The 18,853-nt window shown below is 41.1% G+C and overlaps 1 protein-coding gene across 4 annotated transcripts; it reads left to right on the top strand.

Moving 5' to 3' along the window:
- The first annotated feature begins 1,542 nt into the window (after positions 1 to 1,542).
- LOC133482348 (SPRY domain-containing SOCS box protein 4-like) lies at positions 1,543 to 18,467 on the top strand. Of its 4 annotated transcripts, XR_009789760.1 has the most exons (5): positions 1,546 to 1,902; positions 4,155 to 4,222; positions 10,327 to 11,185; positions 12,287 to 12,495; positions 17,252 to 17,391. XR_009789760.1 is itself a non-coding variant. In XM_061782399.1 (4 exons), exons 3-4 carry the CDS (start codon positions 10,477 to 10,479, stop codon positions 17,377 to 17,379), a joined length of 837 nt encoding a protein of 278 aa, XP_061638383.1. In that variant the 5' UTR covers positions 1,556 to 1,902; positions 4,155 to 4,222; positions 10,327 to 10,476; the 3' UTR covers positions 17,380 to 18,467. The 4 variants fall into 4 exon arrangements, 1 of the variants encoding a protein (XP_061638383.1); XR_009789761.1 differs by lacking the exon at positions 4,155 to 4,222 and having other exon boundaries at positions 1,543 to 1,902; XM_061782399.1 differs by lacking the exon at positions 12,287 to 12,495 and having other exon boundaries at positions 1,556 to 1,902; positions 17,252 to 18,467.
- The last annotated feature ends 386 nt before the right edge of the window (positions 18,468 to 18,853 follow it).

Here is an 18,853-nt window from a genome sequence, read left to right as displayed (position 1 = left end):
AGGCACATATTTTACAATTGAAAAATCTCACAGCACACCAACAAACAAAAATGTCACTAAAAAGTGGATACATTAATTATTGTATGTACTTCCTGCCATCTAATAGAATAGCATTTATTTGTTCTGTCTGTCACTATGCCTCACTGGCATAAAAAGATTCATTATTTCTTGTAAGTAAAGATTTTTCTTGAGCAATTACATAAAATTTGATAATTTCCCACGGCACACCTGAAGGGCGCTCACGGCACACTAATGTGCCCCGGCACACTGGTTGAGAATCACTGCATTAGACAATAACAAAATACAAATACATGTGGGAAATTGTGTTATCATCCAATGAAAACAATATTGTACTTTTTGGCCATAATTCCAAAAGTTAGAGCAGGTGCTTAGTTTGCTTATGCGTCAAACTCATTTTTGTCACGAGCCACATTATAGTTACGGTTTCACTCAGAGAGCTATTATGAATGTGAATCCATAAACATTTTTAATCATTAATAAAGTTATTATTACATATACACAGCCGATTTATGGATAACTGTTTTGAAATCCAAAGTCAGGGATAAGTTTGTTCAACTGTTGTTCAAGTTACTGTTAAAAGCGGTTTTGTAACCCCAAAATGCTTGCAATATGCCAATGTTAATATTTATTACATATTACAATTTGAAATTTTAGTACACATTTGAGCAAGAATCATAGAAGTTGACACACATGATTTGCTTTCGCAGGGCACATAAGATGATGTTGAGTTTGACACCTGTGGCTTATGATTTTTGGCCTGCTCCAAAACACTGCTTTCACTTTGAGTTGACAAACGCTTAACGACTCACAAACTCTCTGAAGAGTTGCATTCATTCGGTTAATCAAAGAATGAACAACACACCGCGTATGAAGCGCAGGGTAGAAAGTAAGCACGCTGTGGACCTTGAGGCCTGTTGTTTGCGCCGTGGCACATTCGTGTGCTGTGAGAGATGATAAGGTGTGCCATAGGAAATTATCAAATTTCTTTTAATTGGTGCAGAACTTGCGATTGGCTGGCGACCGGTTCAGGGTGTATCTAGCCTCTTGCCCAGAGTTAGTTGGTATTGGCTCCAGCACGCCCGCGACCCTAGTGAGGGTAAGCAGTACGGGAAATTAATGAATGCTTGAAAAGTCCAAAACGTACTTATTTATTACAAATACGGTAATGTACTTACTGTCTTTGTTCACCTATCAATGCGACCAATTTATTTTGATAGGCAGGACAATTAAATGCTCTACCACTAGATGACAATTAATCTATTAATTTTGGGACATTTTTGTTTGGTGTTGGCTATGGGCCGTAAGATTTATTCTTACGTGAAGAGGCTAATGACTCAGGCAGTCTCGATATTCCATCCTGTATCAAATTTCCGTTGTTAGGTTGTACTCAAACAGGAAGTTGCTTACATACACATACAAAGCAAAAGCAGTGTCTCGCGGTCCCACCGGAAATGTCTAACGCAATGAATTGCTATCGCTGCAAACATCGCGAGAGGAAAACGCGTGAGCGTGACTCCAGCTGACTTTACCGCCAGTCACTTTATGGCTAGCCGCAACCTGCAGCCAATCAGCGACACTGAGGGACACATGGACTGTGAAAATACGAGAATACCGCACACACATACAACGTCTACCGACGAGACTGAGACCTCGGAGAACAAAGAAAACTACTAGATTAGCTTTACCAGTGTATCTGTTTAGTGGTCTTGTTATCAAGCACGTTTTACGTTTGTTTTCAGGACTTTGTAATTATTATATGAGGCGTGTTGGGACTTGTTTTTGTTGTTGTTGTTGTTGTTGTTGAGCAACGGGGAAACTCAATGGTTTGTTGTGACTTCTCCAAGCTGCTTTCTTTATGTCGGAGGACAGCGTCTACTTATGGTAAGTTTAAAAACTCTGCTTTACACGACGACTCATCTAGTGACAAACATGAGATGTTTTTTTTTGTGAGCATAAAGCTGTTTTCTCCAAACGTACTGCTTGTTTGGGGCGCAGTCATTTTCAAACTCCATTTCAGTTCTTCGTCTTTGGGGGGAGGAAGAAGAAGAAGAAGAAGCACAAAAGCGTTTTCCGATATTTGAATACGGATGCATACTTTGGGCATAAAAAGTACCAGTCTATCTATTCTCATACCAGTTGAGCGTGTTTTGGTGTCAAACTAATTTTTTGTCGCGGGCCACATCGCAGTTATGGTTCCACTCGGAGGGCCGTTATGGCTGCAAACCCAAATGATTGCCTCATATTATTACATATACACAAACTAATGGATAATTACTTTAGAAATAAGAAGCCAGTAAAAACTGTTTGTTCAACTACAGTATGAATCAATGTTATTTTAAAATGGGGGGTTGGTAACAACATTTTTAAAAGTGAAGCCAATTTGCAATTTTGGTATTTTAGCAAGAAACAAAGTCGGTGCACACGCTCGCGGGCCACATAAATGACGTGGCGAGCCAGATCTGTCCCCCGGGCCACCAATTTGACATCTGTTCTGTAAGTGAACAGGAAGTTGATTGTGAGTAATAATCTGAAGAAATCCCCGGAGAAAAAGTGTCTTTTTGGTCTCGGGTCACAAGTCGTTGAAATTCAGAGTGACTTCTTTGGTAATGAATGATTATTGCGAAGAGCTATCAGTTTGACATACACACAGCTGATGTAAAAAATCTGCTCAAATGACTGTTTATGAAATGTGATTCGTGATTATTAATGATATTCATCCATGTGAAGGTACTGTTTATGATCTCGCACATTAACAATAATTTAAGGTAGGAATCATAAATATTGGTGCGCAAGACTTTCTATAAATTTCTATGAACAATTTCGAATGGTCACGTCAGATGTACATATTTTATCTATTGAATAAGAAATAAATACCAATGATGTCTTTTATTGTACATGTAATTTTGAAGTTTATTGCAGATTCATTCATTTGTTTTCATACGATAAGGTTTCATATTTCATACTGTATCTGGAGAGATGCGAAAACATGCACAATCAGTCAATTTCTTTTTATAGATATTGAGGTTGGCCCATGACTTTGTCCCAATTTTTCCACTTTGTCCACTGTGAATTTGAGTTTGACAACCCTACTGTAGATGAACGGCTTGACAAAAAAAAAAAAACCTGTTACTGTACCAAAAATGGCATGTTCCAGACACCAGAGACTTGTGTGTCATATTCCTCTTAAAGTTAGCTCTCTCTCTGCGCAGAGCTCTATGTGACAATAGACAGAACTCCTGCCATCATGGCCACCACGTCAATGCATGATCTGGAAATGGTGCAACATGGCTGCCAAATGTCAATGCTGGAATGTCACCATATTCAACATGTCCTAGACTTTGACGCGGGACTTGCCTGTCTCAATTTGGGACCAGTCTGACTCGACTTAGGACTTCATTTGAGACCTGAGGGCAAACACATCAGACTGACTTGTGAATTGCCAAGCAATGACTTGGTTCCACCTTTGGCCAGGGGATTTTGTTTTTATTTATGGCTTCTCTGTTCCTCAGTCAGGTCCCTTCTTGATTGGCTACATTCTGTTTCACGTCAATATTCACAAAGTCGTGACTTGGTAGTAGTCGGCTTTCCCCACACACATGAAGATTTTTGGTTGTAAATATTGAACACGATTAATATTTAAGATTGTCAGCCTCGACCCGTTTTGGACCCTATTATCGGGACAAATTTACTCTTAACACTCCTCGGACCAAAGGATAATCTTATAGGGGAACCTTAAAAGGCATACTGTAAGACTGTCTGGCATTTGTCATCCTTGGTCAGGAAGGGGAAAAATCGTGAGAAAAGCAGCCCGATTGACTTGTGTGTACTGTGGGTGTGTCTGAGAAAAAGAAAATTATTTTCAAATAAATATATCCAAATGTTACATAAAATCAATTTCATGTTTCGTGCTGAAAGTTAGGATATAAAATGAGCGGAGCTGTAAAAATAAATAAATAAATACAATTACGTGATCCCTATTTGATATCTGTAGGACTTGTTGCTCTCAATACCTCAAAACAAGGTGTTGTATTTAATGTAAGTTATACAGTTTCTTTAAAGGAACAAGGTCTAAGTTATGCAATCTGTGAAATGTTGCAGTAAAATACAAGCTTTCTTTGGCTTCTCTGTTCCAGGGTGACTCACCATCCTGACACAATGAAATTCTGAACCGTACCTGAGAATTCTGCAGGCAAATGTCAAGGTATCCATCAAGTGAAGCTCAGCTATTAGATTGCTATACAAGTTGCTCATGAAAAAATTGAAGCAGAATATATTTTTTTTAACTCGGGCTGCACGATATTTTGTTTGAGCATTATCGCGATGTACCTGTGCGCAATAGTCTCATCGAAAGGTCTGCTGTGATGTTGGAGTACTGTAATATTTAGTGAATCAACAATAATATTAAAAATGACCAAAAGAGGGACCTGTCTGGACCTGCTGCATTTCCTATTTTGCTCTTCAGAATGAAACGAAGCGGCAGCTGTGTGAGGTGCGTGCAGAGACACTGCGTAAATGGGAGGGAATGTGTTCTTTTGTAATCCCTCTTCTGTACCGCTTTATCCTCACAAGGGTCACGGGTGTGCTGGAGCCTATCCCAGCTAACTTCGGGCGAGAGGCAGGGTACACCCTGAAATGGTCGCCAGCCAATTGCAGGGCACATATAAACAAACAACTATTTGCACACACATTCACACCTGAGGGAAATTTAGAGTTTCCAATAAACCTGCCATGCATGTTTTTGGGATGTGGGAGGAAACCGGAGTACCCGGAGAAAACCCACGCAGGCACGGGGAGAACATGCAAACTCCACACAGGTGGGGCCGGGATTCGAACCCCGGTCCTCAGAACTGTGAGGCAGATGTGCTAACCAGTCTCCCACTGTACCGTTCTTTTGTAATACAGTACGTAATTGTAAAAATGGATTACTAGGATAATTATTTGTATCAGAATGCTTCAGTTAAAGTACTGTACTATCACACTGTGATTATTGTGGAATTTATTTTGGTTTGTAATATAAGAATAGATCAATTATTTTGTTAGTATAGCCACCCAGAGCTGCGAGGAATGCAAAGTTATCAATGTCCTTTCACCATTGTTCCTGTCATACTATGTTGCGTGTTTTTGTTTTAATTCGTCATTGGAAAAAAGAACATTCAAACAAGTTTTTCCTCATGTTTTTTTTAGATTGGAGGTCGAAAGTTGCAGCTGGCTACTAGTGTGGACTTGAATGGGTGGCAACAATGGGGAAATAAAATTGCAGTATTTTGAGGGTAATAGGACATCAGCAACATATTGGGGCCCCCAAGAACCACATGAGGACCCCGTGGGCCGGTTCTAAAAATAGCTCAGTCAGTGTTAATGGCTATGAAAATGGGACATTGGGATTTCCCAGGAATGTTGTCGAACTGATCATTTGAAAATGTAAACGAAGAGATCTAGATAAATAGTGTTGCATATTGATGTTTCCTAACCATCTCAAGTTTTTGTTGGTAATTATTGAAAAATCATTAACATGATCAGTGTCTTTACAAAGATTAATATATTTATGATTACATAATTAAGTTTATTTTGAGGCGGCACGGTGGGAGACCGGGGTTCAATCTCCGGCCTCGCCTGTGTGGAGTTTGCATGTTCTCCCCGTGCCTGCGTGGGTTTTTTCCGGGAACTCCGGTTTCGTCCCACATCCCAAAAACATGCATCGTAGGTTAATTGAAGTCTCTAAATTGCCCCTAGGTGGGAATGTGAGTGCGAATGGTTGTTTGTTTATGTGTGCCCTGCGATTGGCTGACAACCAGTTCAGGGTGTACCCCGCCTCCTGTCCGATGATGGCGGAGATAGGCTCCAGCACTCCCGCGACCCTTGTGAGGATAAGCGGTTCAGAAAATGGATGGATGGAAGTTTATTTTGAGCAAATTTGTTCATGCATGAGTGTGTGTCAAAATGGTAGCCCTTCGCATTAAATACAGACCCTTTCCTAAAAATTTAAATATGAAAAGTTTATTTAGTTCCATAATTACATAGATTCCTTCACAGTATTCAAATGTTTTTGAATTCCTGATTTTATGAGCTGGTTGAACTTTTTGGCCATATTCCAAATGGTATGTTTGGCACAAACACAATCCTGCTTAAAGCACACCATATCTACAAGTGAAGCATGGTGGTTGCATCATGCTTTGGGGCTGCTTTCTTTAGCTGGAACTGGGGCCTCATTTAAGGGAAATATAACGGTTCCAAATACCAGTCAGTGTAAGCACAAACCGTTCAGGTTTCTGCTCGAAAGCAAAAAATGTCAGGAAAAGCCAACTAGACCATCTGGACTTTATTTGGGGTTAATTATTAAATGGTGGTGGTTGTGTGCTGGCTCCCATTTAACAGGAGTATGAATGTTATTGGTTAATTCTAAAGACAGCCACATCGCAGCTATGTAGTAAGTGGGTCTCCCAGCTTGTGCAAACGCATTATTTCAGTTGTTTATTTTTACTTCCCCTGGCCTAACGAGATTTAAAAAAAAAAACCAGATTAGGGCTGTCACTATCAAATCTTTTGAGAAACAATTAGCCTATCGACAATTCAATTTTATTATTATTATTTTAAACAGATGTTATAGAGCCAAATAATGGTTGCTGTTGCCTGATATCTAATTTATCTAAGTGTGCTTGAGCCGCCTCATCTGTGTAAACGTGTACTTTGGAAATGACAATGTCCTGTTTCTGTGAGTTCTGTCTGAAAGGGACAGGAGAATAAATCCTGACTACCATTATGCCTCTGCACCAATTTACAGAAGACTGTTTCAAAGCGGCTATGAAGTAGCTTCCCTGGGACTAAAAGTGTGCTCCTCTCAAACCCCTCCTCTTCCCCCTCCCTCTGAGCCTTTCTCTCACTGCCTGGCTCCTTCCAGCAGCTGTTTTCTTATGTTAACTGGGAAGCCAGGCTGTTTTTCTCTATCTTTGCATCACTAGCTGGAACTTACTGACGCACAACGCACGCACGCACACACACACACACTGCTGTCTCTGTCCTATCCCACAATCATCTTGCTGTTGACTGTTTACTGACCTCCTTTTGGACTGAGGACTCGTATTCCCACTCTTTCACTTGGCATCTATGATTGTGTGTTCACATTTCTGTGTGAGAGGCCTCTGACTGCTCGGTGAAATGCTTTCATGGTAAGCTGTCGTTTCACAGACCTTGTTTCTGATGCTTTCTGTTGTGCAACATTTTCTCACGTTTCCCAATTCTCTGCCATCTTAAATATTGCTGGACTTATGACCTGAGCTTTGCCTGTATGCTACAGTGTTCCCAGGGTCTTTCTGTCCTCACCTATTGAGTTATTTCCAACACTGAAATTTTGGAAGAAGTTTTAAGTAGGGGTGGATGATATTGGCAAAACATTTTTTTTAAACAAAAACAAAATATTAGATTTTAGGATTTGACTATATATTTATATATATATATATTTATATATATATATATATATATATATATATATTTATATATATATATTTATATATATATATATTTATATATATATATATATATATATCTAAATCTCTCCTTACTTCCCAGGACATTTATTGCTAGACAGTGTTTCAGAACAACAGCTCTTGTTTATTTTGTAATGTGCTTCAGATGTACATCTACTGCAAAACATTGCACAAGAATATTGTCTGGCAATATTTAACAATTAATAAGTTCAAGTTATGTCCAGGATGTATACAGGAGAATATGCCAAATCAGATTTGTGCAATAGTATTTTAGTTAAGCTTTTGTAGCAAAACAAAAACAATTAAGATGCCAATCAAATAGATTTTTGTTTGTCACTACAGCACACACTATCATACAAATTTGGCTAGAACACTGCAGAAAGAAATGTAGTTGATGGCGTACTTTGTCTTGCTGACGTTTACTTGCTTTGTCATATGGAATGTGTTAGCTAAATGACTCGGCGAGGGTTTTCTGAATGTGTTGTGCAGATTTATGTATCTTTCCTTTAGCAGTAGTCATGACATTAACAATGTTTTACATATTCCTCATACTCAGGGTTGGGAGGCTTACTTTAGAAATGTATTCCGATACAGCTTGTAGTTTCCCATGACGATGACAATATGCGACATCATGAATCTTTTCCCTGTGACACGTTTAGCAGCTGTGTTTAAATAAGCAAAGCAGTGATTTATCGGTGACGGGACAGTGAGATATTCCCTCACTGTGCGGCAGTAAGGCTATGCTAGCTAGCTCCTCCATTAGCCTCACCAGCAGTCGGGATGACTTTACAGCGCAGTTTTCTTTGTAAAGTGGTTACGATCAAAACAGCACCATCCATTCTCCATTCTCTTCGTTTCACTTTTAAACTGGCCGCGTTTGGGATGCCAGCACATACATTGAGTGGCCTGTGTCATTTTCTTGTTAGCCAACAAAAAAATATACAGTCCCCTCCAAAATTGTTGGTATGGTCATTTCTTTTGTTTTTGTTGTATACTGAAGACATTTGGGTTTCAGATCAAAAGACAAATATGAGACAAAAGTTCAGAATTTCAGCTTTCATTTCATGGTATTTACATCTAGATGTGTTAAACAGGACCTTTTGTTTGAAGCCACCCACTTTTAAAGTGACTAAAAGTATTGGACAGACAGACATGATTAAGTTAACTTAAAGTGAATAACATTTAATATTTGGTGGCATAACCCTTACTTGCAATAACTGCATCAAGCCTGCGACCCATTGACTTCACCAGACTGTTGCATTCTTCATTAGAAATGCTTTTCCAGGCCTTTACTGCAGCCTCTTTCAGTTCTTGTTTGTTTCTGGGGGTTTCTCCCTTCAGTCTCCCCTTCAGGAGGTAAAACCCATGTGCTCTATTTGGTTAAGGTCCGGTGAATGACTTGGCCAGTCTAAGACCTTCCATTCCCCCCCCCCCCGATGAAGTCCTTTGTTGTGTTGGCAGTGTGTTTTGGACCATTGTCCTGTTGCATGATGAAGCTTCTCCCTATTTAGTTTGGATGCATTTTTCTGTAAACTGCCAGACAAAATAGTTTTGTAGACTTCAGCATTCATTCTGCTGCTACCATCATGAAGTATATCATCAATAAAGATGAGTGAGTCTGTTCCAGAAGTAGCCATGCAAGCCCAGGCCATGACATTACCTCCACCATGCTTCACAGATGAGCTTGTGTGTTTTGGATCATAAGCAGATCCTTTCTTTCTCCATACTTTGGCCTTTCCGTCATGTCCATTACAATCTACACCAATCATGTCTCTCTCTCTCTCTCTCTGGGATGCTCAAAACTACTTTGTCTCTTTCTTTACAGAATTTCTCTTTCACCTCTAGGTCACATTCTACCTGTGGGGCATAGCCACTTATCACATGATACATAACAACCTCAATTTCAAGTTTCAGCCTCATCACTGGATCTGACACCATTTTCACCTCCAAGACATTCGTAGCTATCGCTTCCTTTAAAATACCCCCTATTCAATTTCTCTTCCATTTACACATTGGTAAATGGATTTGAACCCTGCCCCTAAGCTTCTAGCCTAACTGCCTTTCCACCTGCTCTCCTGGATACAGAATATATTAACCTTTCTCCTAATCCTAATGTCAACCAACTCGATTTTTTTCCTGTCATAGTCCCAAAATTCCAAGTCCCCACATTCAGTTCGAGGCTCTGTGCTTTCCTCCTCTGTTTCTGCCTAAGAACTTGCTTTCCACCTCTCCTTTGTCTTCGACCCACAATAGCTGAATTTCCACTGTCGCCTTGGAGGTTAACGCCGCTGGTGGCGTATGTTGTTAACCTGGGCCACGACCAATCCGGTATGGAATTCTATGGATGAACGTTCATATTTGTTAGGCAAAGTTTTAAGCCACATGGCCTTCCTGACTCAATCCTCTGCATTTATCAGGGTTTGGGATTGGCCTACAGTTTGCACTGGCTTGTGCCTCCCATTTGTCATTGCCCAATTTACAATGAAATATGGTGTTTGTTTGCGTACATGCGTGAGTACAAGTACATTGTTAATTTGGGGTCTTTGAGGGTGTTCTATAGCAAGAAAAAAGGAGCAGTGGTTACTTGATGCTATTAGGAGCTCATTTGATTGACTCAGATGATGCATATTTTTCATTTTAATTGTGTGAATGGGTAAATTAGGTAACTTAAAAGTGCTTACATGGAATTTAAAAATACATCTCATCTAGAAGGGTAAATAATTTAATATTTGACAGCAAATAATGGTTAAATGTTTTTTTTCTGATTAATTGCAAGTGATCAGTTCACTGTGTGTAAATTTGTGCTCTGTCTGTGTTTCAGGAGTCACATTCTCCCGAGTAGAAGAGTATTAATGTGTTCAACTGCATCTGTTCCAATGAGTTAAAGTCAGGCTATATCATTTACTCATTAGGATCCTTAGGACATTGGTCCCCCTCTCCACCCTTCTGTCTCCCTTAAAAGCACCTCACTATGGGCCAGAAGATTGCACTGAGCATTAAGTCAGTGGATGTACCTGAGGACCCTTTATACAGGCCAGTGCGACGTGAACTGCGAGGCCCAGATTTCTGCCGGCCACCCAGACTGGATTTACTGCTAGACATGCCCCCAGCCAGTCCTGAGACTCAGCTACACCACGCCTGGAACCCTGATGATCGGTCTCTCAACGTCTTTGTTAAAGAAGATGAGAAGTTGACATTCCACAGACACCCAGTAGCCCAGAGCACAGACTGTATCCGAGGCAAAGTGGGCTACACCAGGGGCCTCCATGTTTGGAAGATACACTGGCCAGCAAGACAAAGAGGCACCCATGCTGTTGTAGGAGTGGCCACAGTTGAAGCACCTTTACACTCAGTGGGCTACACTGCTTTAGTGGGATCAGATGCAGAGTCCTGGGGCTGGGACCTGGGACGAAACAGACTTTACCATGATGGAAGAAATCAGCCAGTTTCTTCGACAGCGCCCACATACCCCTGCTTCCTTGAGCCAGATGAGTCCTTTGTGCTCCCAGACTCCCTGGCAGTAATACTTGATATGGATGAGGGCTCACTGAGCTTCATGGTAGACGGAGAGTACCTGGGAGTAGCGTTTAGAGGGCTAAAAGGCAAGCGACTGTATCCCATCGTCAGTTCTGTGTGGGGACACTGTGAAGTGACGATCCGCTACGTCAATGGACTAGATCGTAAGTTCAACACTGACACAAACACACCGCTACAAAGACAAGCTATATATGTTAAAAGCAGCTGCCATGGGATTATTTGTGCATTGTCATTTACCGTCTATGATTTATGTTTTTAACAGGCACAAATTAATTACTACGTAAAAGGTCGTCTTGACACTTGTCTGTTTTTCCTGCATTTTATGTCTGATTTGGTACTATGTAGTTATAATAGCATGCATGTATAGTAGAAAGTGGGACACCCCTTCCTTTAATAGAATTATAAATGGTATTAGTTGTGCCGGAACGGTGGACGACTGATTAGCACATCTGCCTCACAGTTCTGGGGACCGGGGTTCAAATCCCGGCCCCGCCTGTGTGGAGTTTGCATGTTCTCCCCGTGCCTGGGTGGGTTTCCTGCGGGCACTCCGGTTTCCTCCCCAAAACATGCGTGGTAGGTTGATTGAGGAGTCTAAATTACCTGTAGGTGTGGATGTGAGTGCGGGTGGTGGTTTGTTTCTCTGTGCCCTGCGATTGGCTGGCGACCGGTTCAGGGTGTACCCCGCCCGGAGATAGCTGGGTTAGGATCCAGCAGCCCGCGACCCGAGTGAGGATAAGCGGTAAAGAAAATGAATTGTTTTTTTTTGGACTGCTGAACTTTGTTCAACATTTTTAATTATGAACTGAACTACCGTACTTTCTCATGTATAATGCACCCCCCCCCCCCCCCAATAAAAAAGTCAATAGTGCGCATTATACATGGCTATCGGGGCAACTGGGAAAAAAAACTTTCACATTTTATAAATGTATGCTGCCATCTAGTGGTTATGAAAAAGCTGTACAATATCAAGTCTCTACCAAAAAGAACAACACTAAAAACTGTAGTGTCAATGAGTTTTAAAAAAAAAAATATGTACAAACTTTTGCCAGGCCACTGTGTGTTTGTGGAATTCATTTTTGTCTGTACATATTATTCCTGCAGCTTTAGTGAGACACTGTCATATGAAGCCGCCCTCAGAAAGTTTTCCTGCAGCCAGAAATTAAGAAACATCTTGGCTAGCTACCTTGCTATAATATAAATATCAATAAACAGAACTACTAGAAATTGTAAGGATCTGTCTGCAGGAGCTCATTCATGTCGGAAGAGGAAACACGACCGACTGCTCTCCAGAGTCCCTGTTGCCCAGTTTGTTATTGTTGCTGTTATATTGACAATCTTCATGCCAAGAAGCCTTGTGGCACCTCAGCTAATGACATGATGAGTTGAACTAAACTGAAGGAAACCGACCAGAAAAAAAGAACATTCCACAAACTGATTACTGCCATCCTCTTTTGTGAGTGAACCCCATTTGACTTTTGACTTGTGCATTCTGCTCTCCTTTTGACTGACTTCTTCTTTTCCATGGTTCTTTTCATCACTAATCTTATTCTACGGTAGTTTCTCTTGTTTCTGTTTATACGCTCTGTTGTAATTGTTGTTGTGGAGACTCTGTGGAATTTGCATGAGTGTGATGTAATATTTTGCACATGGTAACCTTGGTGGAGCTTTTTAATGACCTAATGACCAAGTAGTTGAGCGTATTCTTTTATTCATCTCTCTAAAGTCCAAAGATTTAAGGGTTTATGTAACTCCATAACAACCCTACCATCAAATTGATGGTAGCAGATAGTAATCTGCCTCTCTGTGCAACAATTAAGTGATACCACAGATACAAACTCAGGTATTAGTTGCTGAAATTAGGATTATTTTGGCATTTGTGACATTATTCGTCTTTCCTTATCTTTTCTATCTTATTTTTTTAATTTACAGTAAACCTGTGGGCAATAGGCTCTGCCTCTTCATCAAAAACGTATACACTGACCAGAAAATTCAATGACCACACTCTCTGCATGATGGTCAAATTGCATCCACAACCCTACTCATGGCACACTGTGATAATTGGTATGGTTTTCGGTCGGCTTTACACGATCAGGATTTTTGGGACCGATCAGAGTTTTAAAAAACGATCACTGATCCGATCACAAGATGGAGCAATGTGTCTATTTAAATGACTTGTTCATTTACTGTATATACTTGTGTACTGTATACTTCTTCAAAAAAACGATTCAACAGAACGCCGGCATGTTTACTACAAATGTTAGTGCTATCACTAGATTGCTAGGTTACAGAATGTTTTGTTGCCCGTTTGCGAGCCGTATCATATTAAAAGTACGTAAACATCAGAATCATCTTTATTTGCCAAGTATGTCCAAAAAACACACAAGGAATTTGTCTCCGGTAGTTGGAGACGCTCTAGTACGACAACAGACAGTCAATTGACAGATAATCTGGGACAATGTTGACTGTGCAAATGTTGCAGATACTCCTCAGTGTAGTGGGCAGATGCTACTCTGGCATGAGTGGCCAGTATTGGTCAACAACAGATATGCAAATAGTGCAGCGTGGCGAGACTACTACAGTGAGTGCATGAGTAATATATAATTGGCCCGACAGAAATGTGACAACAAACTCAAGACAAAAAAATTGGCAGCATGTTGCAATGGAATTGCAGGTTAGCCGTTTAAGAAGTTGATTGCAAGAGGGAAGAAGCTGTTGGAATGTCTGCTAGTTCTAGTTTGCATTGATCTGTAGCGCCTACCTCAGGGAAGGAGCTGGAAGAGCCGGTGAACGGGATGTGGAGGGTCCGAAAGGCGCTGTGGCGAAGGATGCCTCCTGAAGTCCACAATCATCTATACAGTCTTGAGCGTGTTCAGCTCCAGGTTGTGTCGGCCGCTCCACTTCCTGTCCATGTCATTGATGAGGCCGATGACAGTGGTGTCGTGTGCAAACTTCAGGAGTTAGAGAGCCGGGTGCGTTGAGGTGCAGTCGTTCGTGTAGAGAGGAAAGAGGCCCCAGTGCTGATGCTGCGTGTGGATGAGGTGGTCTCCCCCAGCCTCACCTGCTGTGTCCTGTACGTCAGAAAGCTGTAAATCCACTGGCAGATGGCAGGCGAGACGCTGAGCTGGAGAAGCTTGGAGGAAAGGAGTTTAGGGATGATGGTGTTGAATGCTGAGCTGAAGTCCACGAACAGGATCCTCGCGTAGGTCCCTGCACTGTCGAGGTGTTCTAGGATGAAGTGGAGTCCCATGTTGACTGCATCATCCGCAGACCTGTTCGCTCGATAGGCAAAGTGCAGGGCGTCCAGCAGGGGACCTGTGACGCTCTTGAGGTGGTCCAGCACGAGACGTTTAAAGGACTTCATGACCACAGATGTCAAGGCGACAGGCCTGTAGTCATTTGGACCCGAGATTGTAGGTTTCTTGGGGACTGGAATGATGATGGTGCGTTTGAAACAGGATGGTACTTCGTGCAGTTCCAGAGATCTATTGAAGATCTGTGTGAAGACTGGAGCGATCTGGTCCGTGCAGGATGGAGACACACGGTCTGAGCCTGCCGCTTTGTTAATCTTTTGTTGTTTGAAGATGCGTCTCACATCCTGTTCGTGGATGGTTAACGCAGAAGTCAGAAGTGTGATGGTGGTTGGTGGTGTGGGTGAGGGGTGTGAAAGTGTCCTTTTCAAATCTGCAGTAGATTTTCATTTTTCGTTGATATAGAAGCATCTCCCGCTGCATTTTGTTTTCTCCGATGATTCCATGTCGCGGTCTGCCCGGTGAAGATGGAAGCCGGGAAGCATGATTGCCCCATCGGGCACAGCCTCACAAAGCCAAGTCTCCGTAAAGCACATGGCGGCGGAACGTCCGAAGTCTTTACTGGTCTTTATCAGAAGATGAAGCTCATCCATTTTGTTGGGTAGGGAGCGTAGATTCGCGAGGTGGATCGACAGAAACGCCAATCTGTACCCTCTCTTGCGGAGCTTCACCTGCATGCTGGCTTGCTTCCCTCTGTGGCGCCGCCTCCGCCTCCATGCGCCAAAGACTGCGTTCGCTGCTCCGGTGAGTAACTCAGGGAAAAAAAATGAGCGGATTTGTGAAGGTTGGTGAAAGAAAGTCCAGAGTAGCCTCCTTGATGGTTAGCAAGTCTCCCCTTGTTTAAGTGAGTCGTGTAATGTCTCCAAAGATGAACGAAAAACACAAAAACAATACTAGAGAGCGCGTACCTGAGACGTCCACACGGATAGGCGCCATCTTGATACCTCAAGCAATCCTTGAATGAAAGTCCTCTCCCAAGTACTGGTGCTGACCACCACGTTTTTCCTTATTTTATTTGATTTTTTCCCCCCACCCAATACATTTGTGCGATATATTGTTGTTGTCGTCGCCATTGTAACAAGTGTATCCGGTCGCGTTTGAATCGACAAGATAAAGCCCAGTGATTGTAAAAGACTGGATGCTGTGGTATCGGAATACAAGATTTTATTGCAATAGTTTGACATAGTGCAGTCGTGAAAGACCAAATTTGTCTTGTAGACTGATCCACGCGTTACGTGTTGTCTGTCTCACACCGCTGATGTTTATTAAAAAAAAAAAAAAAAAAAAAACTTTTGGCGGTCAGATATTTACAGTACTATGTCAAAAGACACAAGACAAGGCTAAAAATAAACTAGCTTTTGGATTCAAATATACTGTACACGATGGCGAGGCGGCGTAAATGTCTTTTGCAGAGCCGAACAATCGGTGAATTATGACATTAAAGCCGATAAACCAGCATAAAATGCTAATTATTGCCCGACACCGATCAAGCCGAACAGATCTGTGTGAAGTCTAATATTCGGTTTACAGTAATACAGTTTGTGTTAATTTTAATGTCGCAACATTGCATAAATTCATTGTGTGATCTGGGAATGTTTCTTGAACCTAATCATGCAGGTACTTCTGTCTTCAGTTCATATTCCATGTTTTGTCTTTTTGGTCGAAACAACCTTTTGATATAGCCTGTAAGTGTGCGTGTGGTTACATCAAATATTTGGGCACTTGCATTCTCAAGCTCAAAGTGTGCCAAAAGTCTGTCATGTCAGGGTCTGAGATTAAGAAGGAGGCAGTCACACAGTGCAAATTCAATATACAGTCTATGGACCAGCTGTTTGTGTCTAGCATTGTTAGAAGATATTATAGAACATAATCATACCTTTTGAAGTTAGCCTTATAAGACACTAAAGCCACTTCAGTTCAACTTTTTCTTCATTAAATCCAGTGAATCTCTTTATATCAGTTTACCCTCTACCACGCGCCAGAATTTCTTTGTGAGACAGAAGCTTGTGTCAGTTGGTTTTCTGGTCAAAATACACAGCTTTCCATTTACATTTGGCTGTCCTGTGTGATTTATATGTTCCTTATTTCTTGTTTAGTTACGATACAAATGTGTATAATGTAGGGCTGTCAATCGATCAAAATGTTTAATCTCGATTAATCACATGGTTTCCACTTATCTCACTATTTTAAGTTTTTAATTCTCTTGTCAACAAATGAGCCGACCAATATGCTTACCGTATGCAAATATTCATTGCAACATATTCAATTCAAGCCCAACAAGAAACAAGATGGACACGTGATGTGTTACTGTTATCGTACTGTAACTGTAAAACTAAAAAAGAATTAAACACATTGTGTACATTTAGCTACAACACAAACTAAAATGGCCATCTTAATGCTAACCTACAATGTAAAACCCTATTGACGGAATAAAAATTAGCATTGAAGTCTCTGGAGTCATTTCCCCTTGAACAATGAATATTCACATACAAACGCTTTAGGAACACATACAGACAGATAATCTAATGATACTCACAGGCATATATCCATCATACTCTGGAAAAACAAGTAGTATTAATGTAGTTTAAGCTTGACTTTCTTCTTCTGGTCATTTAACTAACTGCAGTTGTGTTATCTACATGCATGCACCACATTGCCTATATGTGGCCAAGGTGCACACAGCAGGAACAGAACACTCAACAAAGCGCACACATGACAAGTGTAGTACAAGGCCAATTAAGGGTCATGTGTTCATCACGCAATTAAAAAACAATTGCATTATCGACAGCCCTAGTAGAACGATATTTTACTGGCCAGGAAATCAGTTTATGTTGGTTAAATTCTTACCAATTTGTAGTTGGGACTCCCTAACTGTACCCTAACCATGTTTCTCTTTTACAGCGGAACCCCTCCCCCTCGTGCATCTATGCAGAAGAGTCGCTCGCCTGGCTCTGGGTAGGGAGCGCATCCATCACATCGACGCGCTCCCGCTACCTCAGACTCTCAAGAACTACCTCCAGTACCAGTGACAATGTACACACTCACACAGGTGTGGGAGGCACACACACCAGTTATTGTTACGACAACCCTCCAAACTGAACTGGAGTTAAAAAAAAAAAAAAAAAAAAGGTATCAGCTGACGATGTCAACAAGGACGTTGATTGTTACAAGAGGCTAAACATAAATATGATATGAACGATAGTGTTTTTAATCTTCGGGTTCTTGTCGCCTCCCGGACATGATTAAGAGTTTGGGTGTGAATTTTTTTTATTTTTTTTTAAGGAAACAACGGTCTTCTGCTCTTCACTGACTCATCCAAATAAGTCAAATGAACATACCTCAAGGCCTTAATTGATATAGTTTTAGGAGAGTTGATTATGGCAGACAATACCAGCTTGTATACAGTTTCTCATTTAGTAGTATGAGAAAGTGTGTCCAAACCTTATACTGCCACTTTGTTCGCCACAGACTTTGTGGAAGCATTCATGCTGATTAACGTGTTGATATTTTTTCTAGTCACACGGGTTGCACATGAATAACATCAAGCCACAGGAAACGGACATTAAGCAAGAACATGGTCCAACCACACCTGCTTCCATTTTCAGTTATGTCCACATTGTAGTACACTTGGACTAAATGCATACAATAAATTGCTGTAATTGCCTTCAGGCACACAAATATTGCCACTTTTGTAAAATTCTAATCACAGTCTCCCTACGTCCCACTTTGTTCTCACATTTTTATGTTGCTCATTTAATCCAATTTGATGAACTCAAAAGGTCTGTGAGTGACATGCTTGCTCCTCAATCACCGATTTGAAAGTCTTTAACTTTGGCATCTAATGTGCCTGCTTTTAAGACGTTAGAAACAGAAAAAGCACCTGACACTTTTTTTTTCTTCTTCAAGTGTTACCATCAGTTTTAAATGCTGCTTTTCTATCATTACATGTTCTTAAATTTGTGGGTTTCAGCCCTAATCTAAGTTGTAAAACTATCGTGACATTTTTTTCTGCACATTTTGAGATTTGTCTGCAGGGCAGGATGTCTCGCAGGGATCTTGAAGACTTTTAGGGAATGAGTCTTTTAAACGTGAATGAGAATAAACTTGGCTAAACTCATACCTCCTTACAATGTGTGCTCTTTCAATATCATGATGTCATTTCACACAACCATGCGATTCAAGTTATAGTAGTTAATAGACGCTTGTTGGAACGCACTTGTCAACATGAAGTTCTGACTTAATGGTGAAATAAAACACTTTTGCTTACCTTTCCACCTTCTGTTTTATAGCACATTAATTTTTAGGAAGTCAATAGGTAATAAATCCCTCGACTGATTCACCGAACACCCATTTGTGGCCTCCAAAATGTTTTTGCACTGTACTTAGCACAGCGCCGTGCTTAGAACAACCCATTCATTGTTTATGTGCTATTGCGGCGCAACGACACAGCGCTGGTTGTAGAGGATGGCCACGAGGTGGGCCTTGCAGAAGCCACATGCTGCA

This window comes from Phyllopteryx taeniolatus, chromosome 8, assembly GCF_024500385.1.
Source record: "Phyllopteryx taeniolatus isolate TA_2022b chromosome 8, UOR_Ptae_1.2, whole genome shotgun sequence".
In the NCBI taxonomy this organism is placed as follows: Eukaryota; Metazoa; Chordata; class Actinopteri; order Syngnathiformes; family Syngnathidae; genus Phyllopteryx; species Phyllopteryx taeniolatus.
The sequence above is the reverse complement of the archived record's forward strand: the minus strand, read 5'-3'. Positions and strand labels throughout refer to the sequence as shown.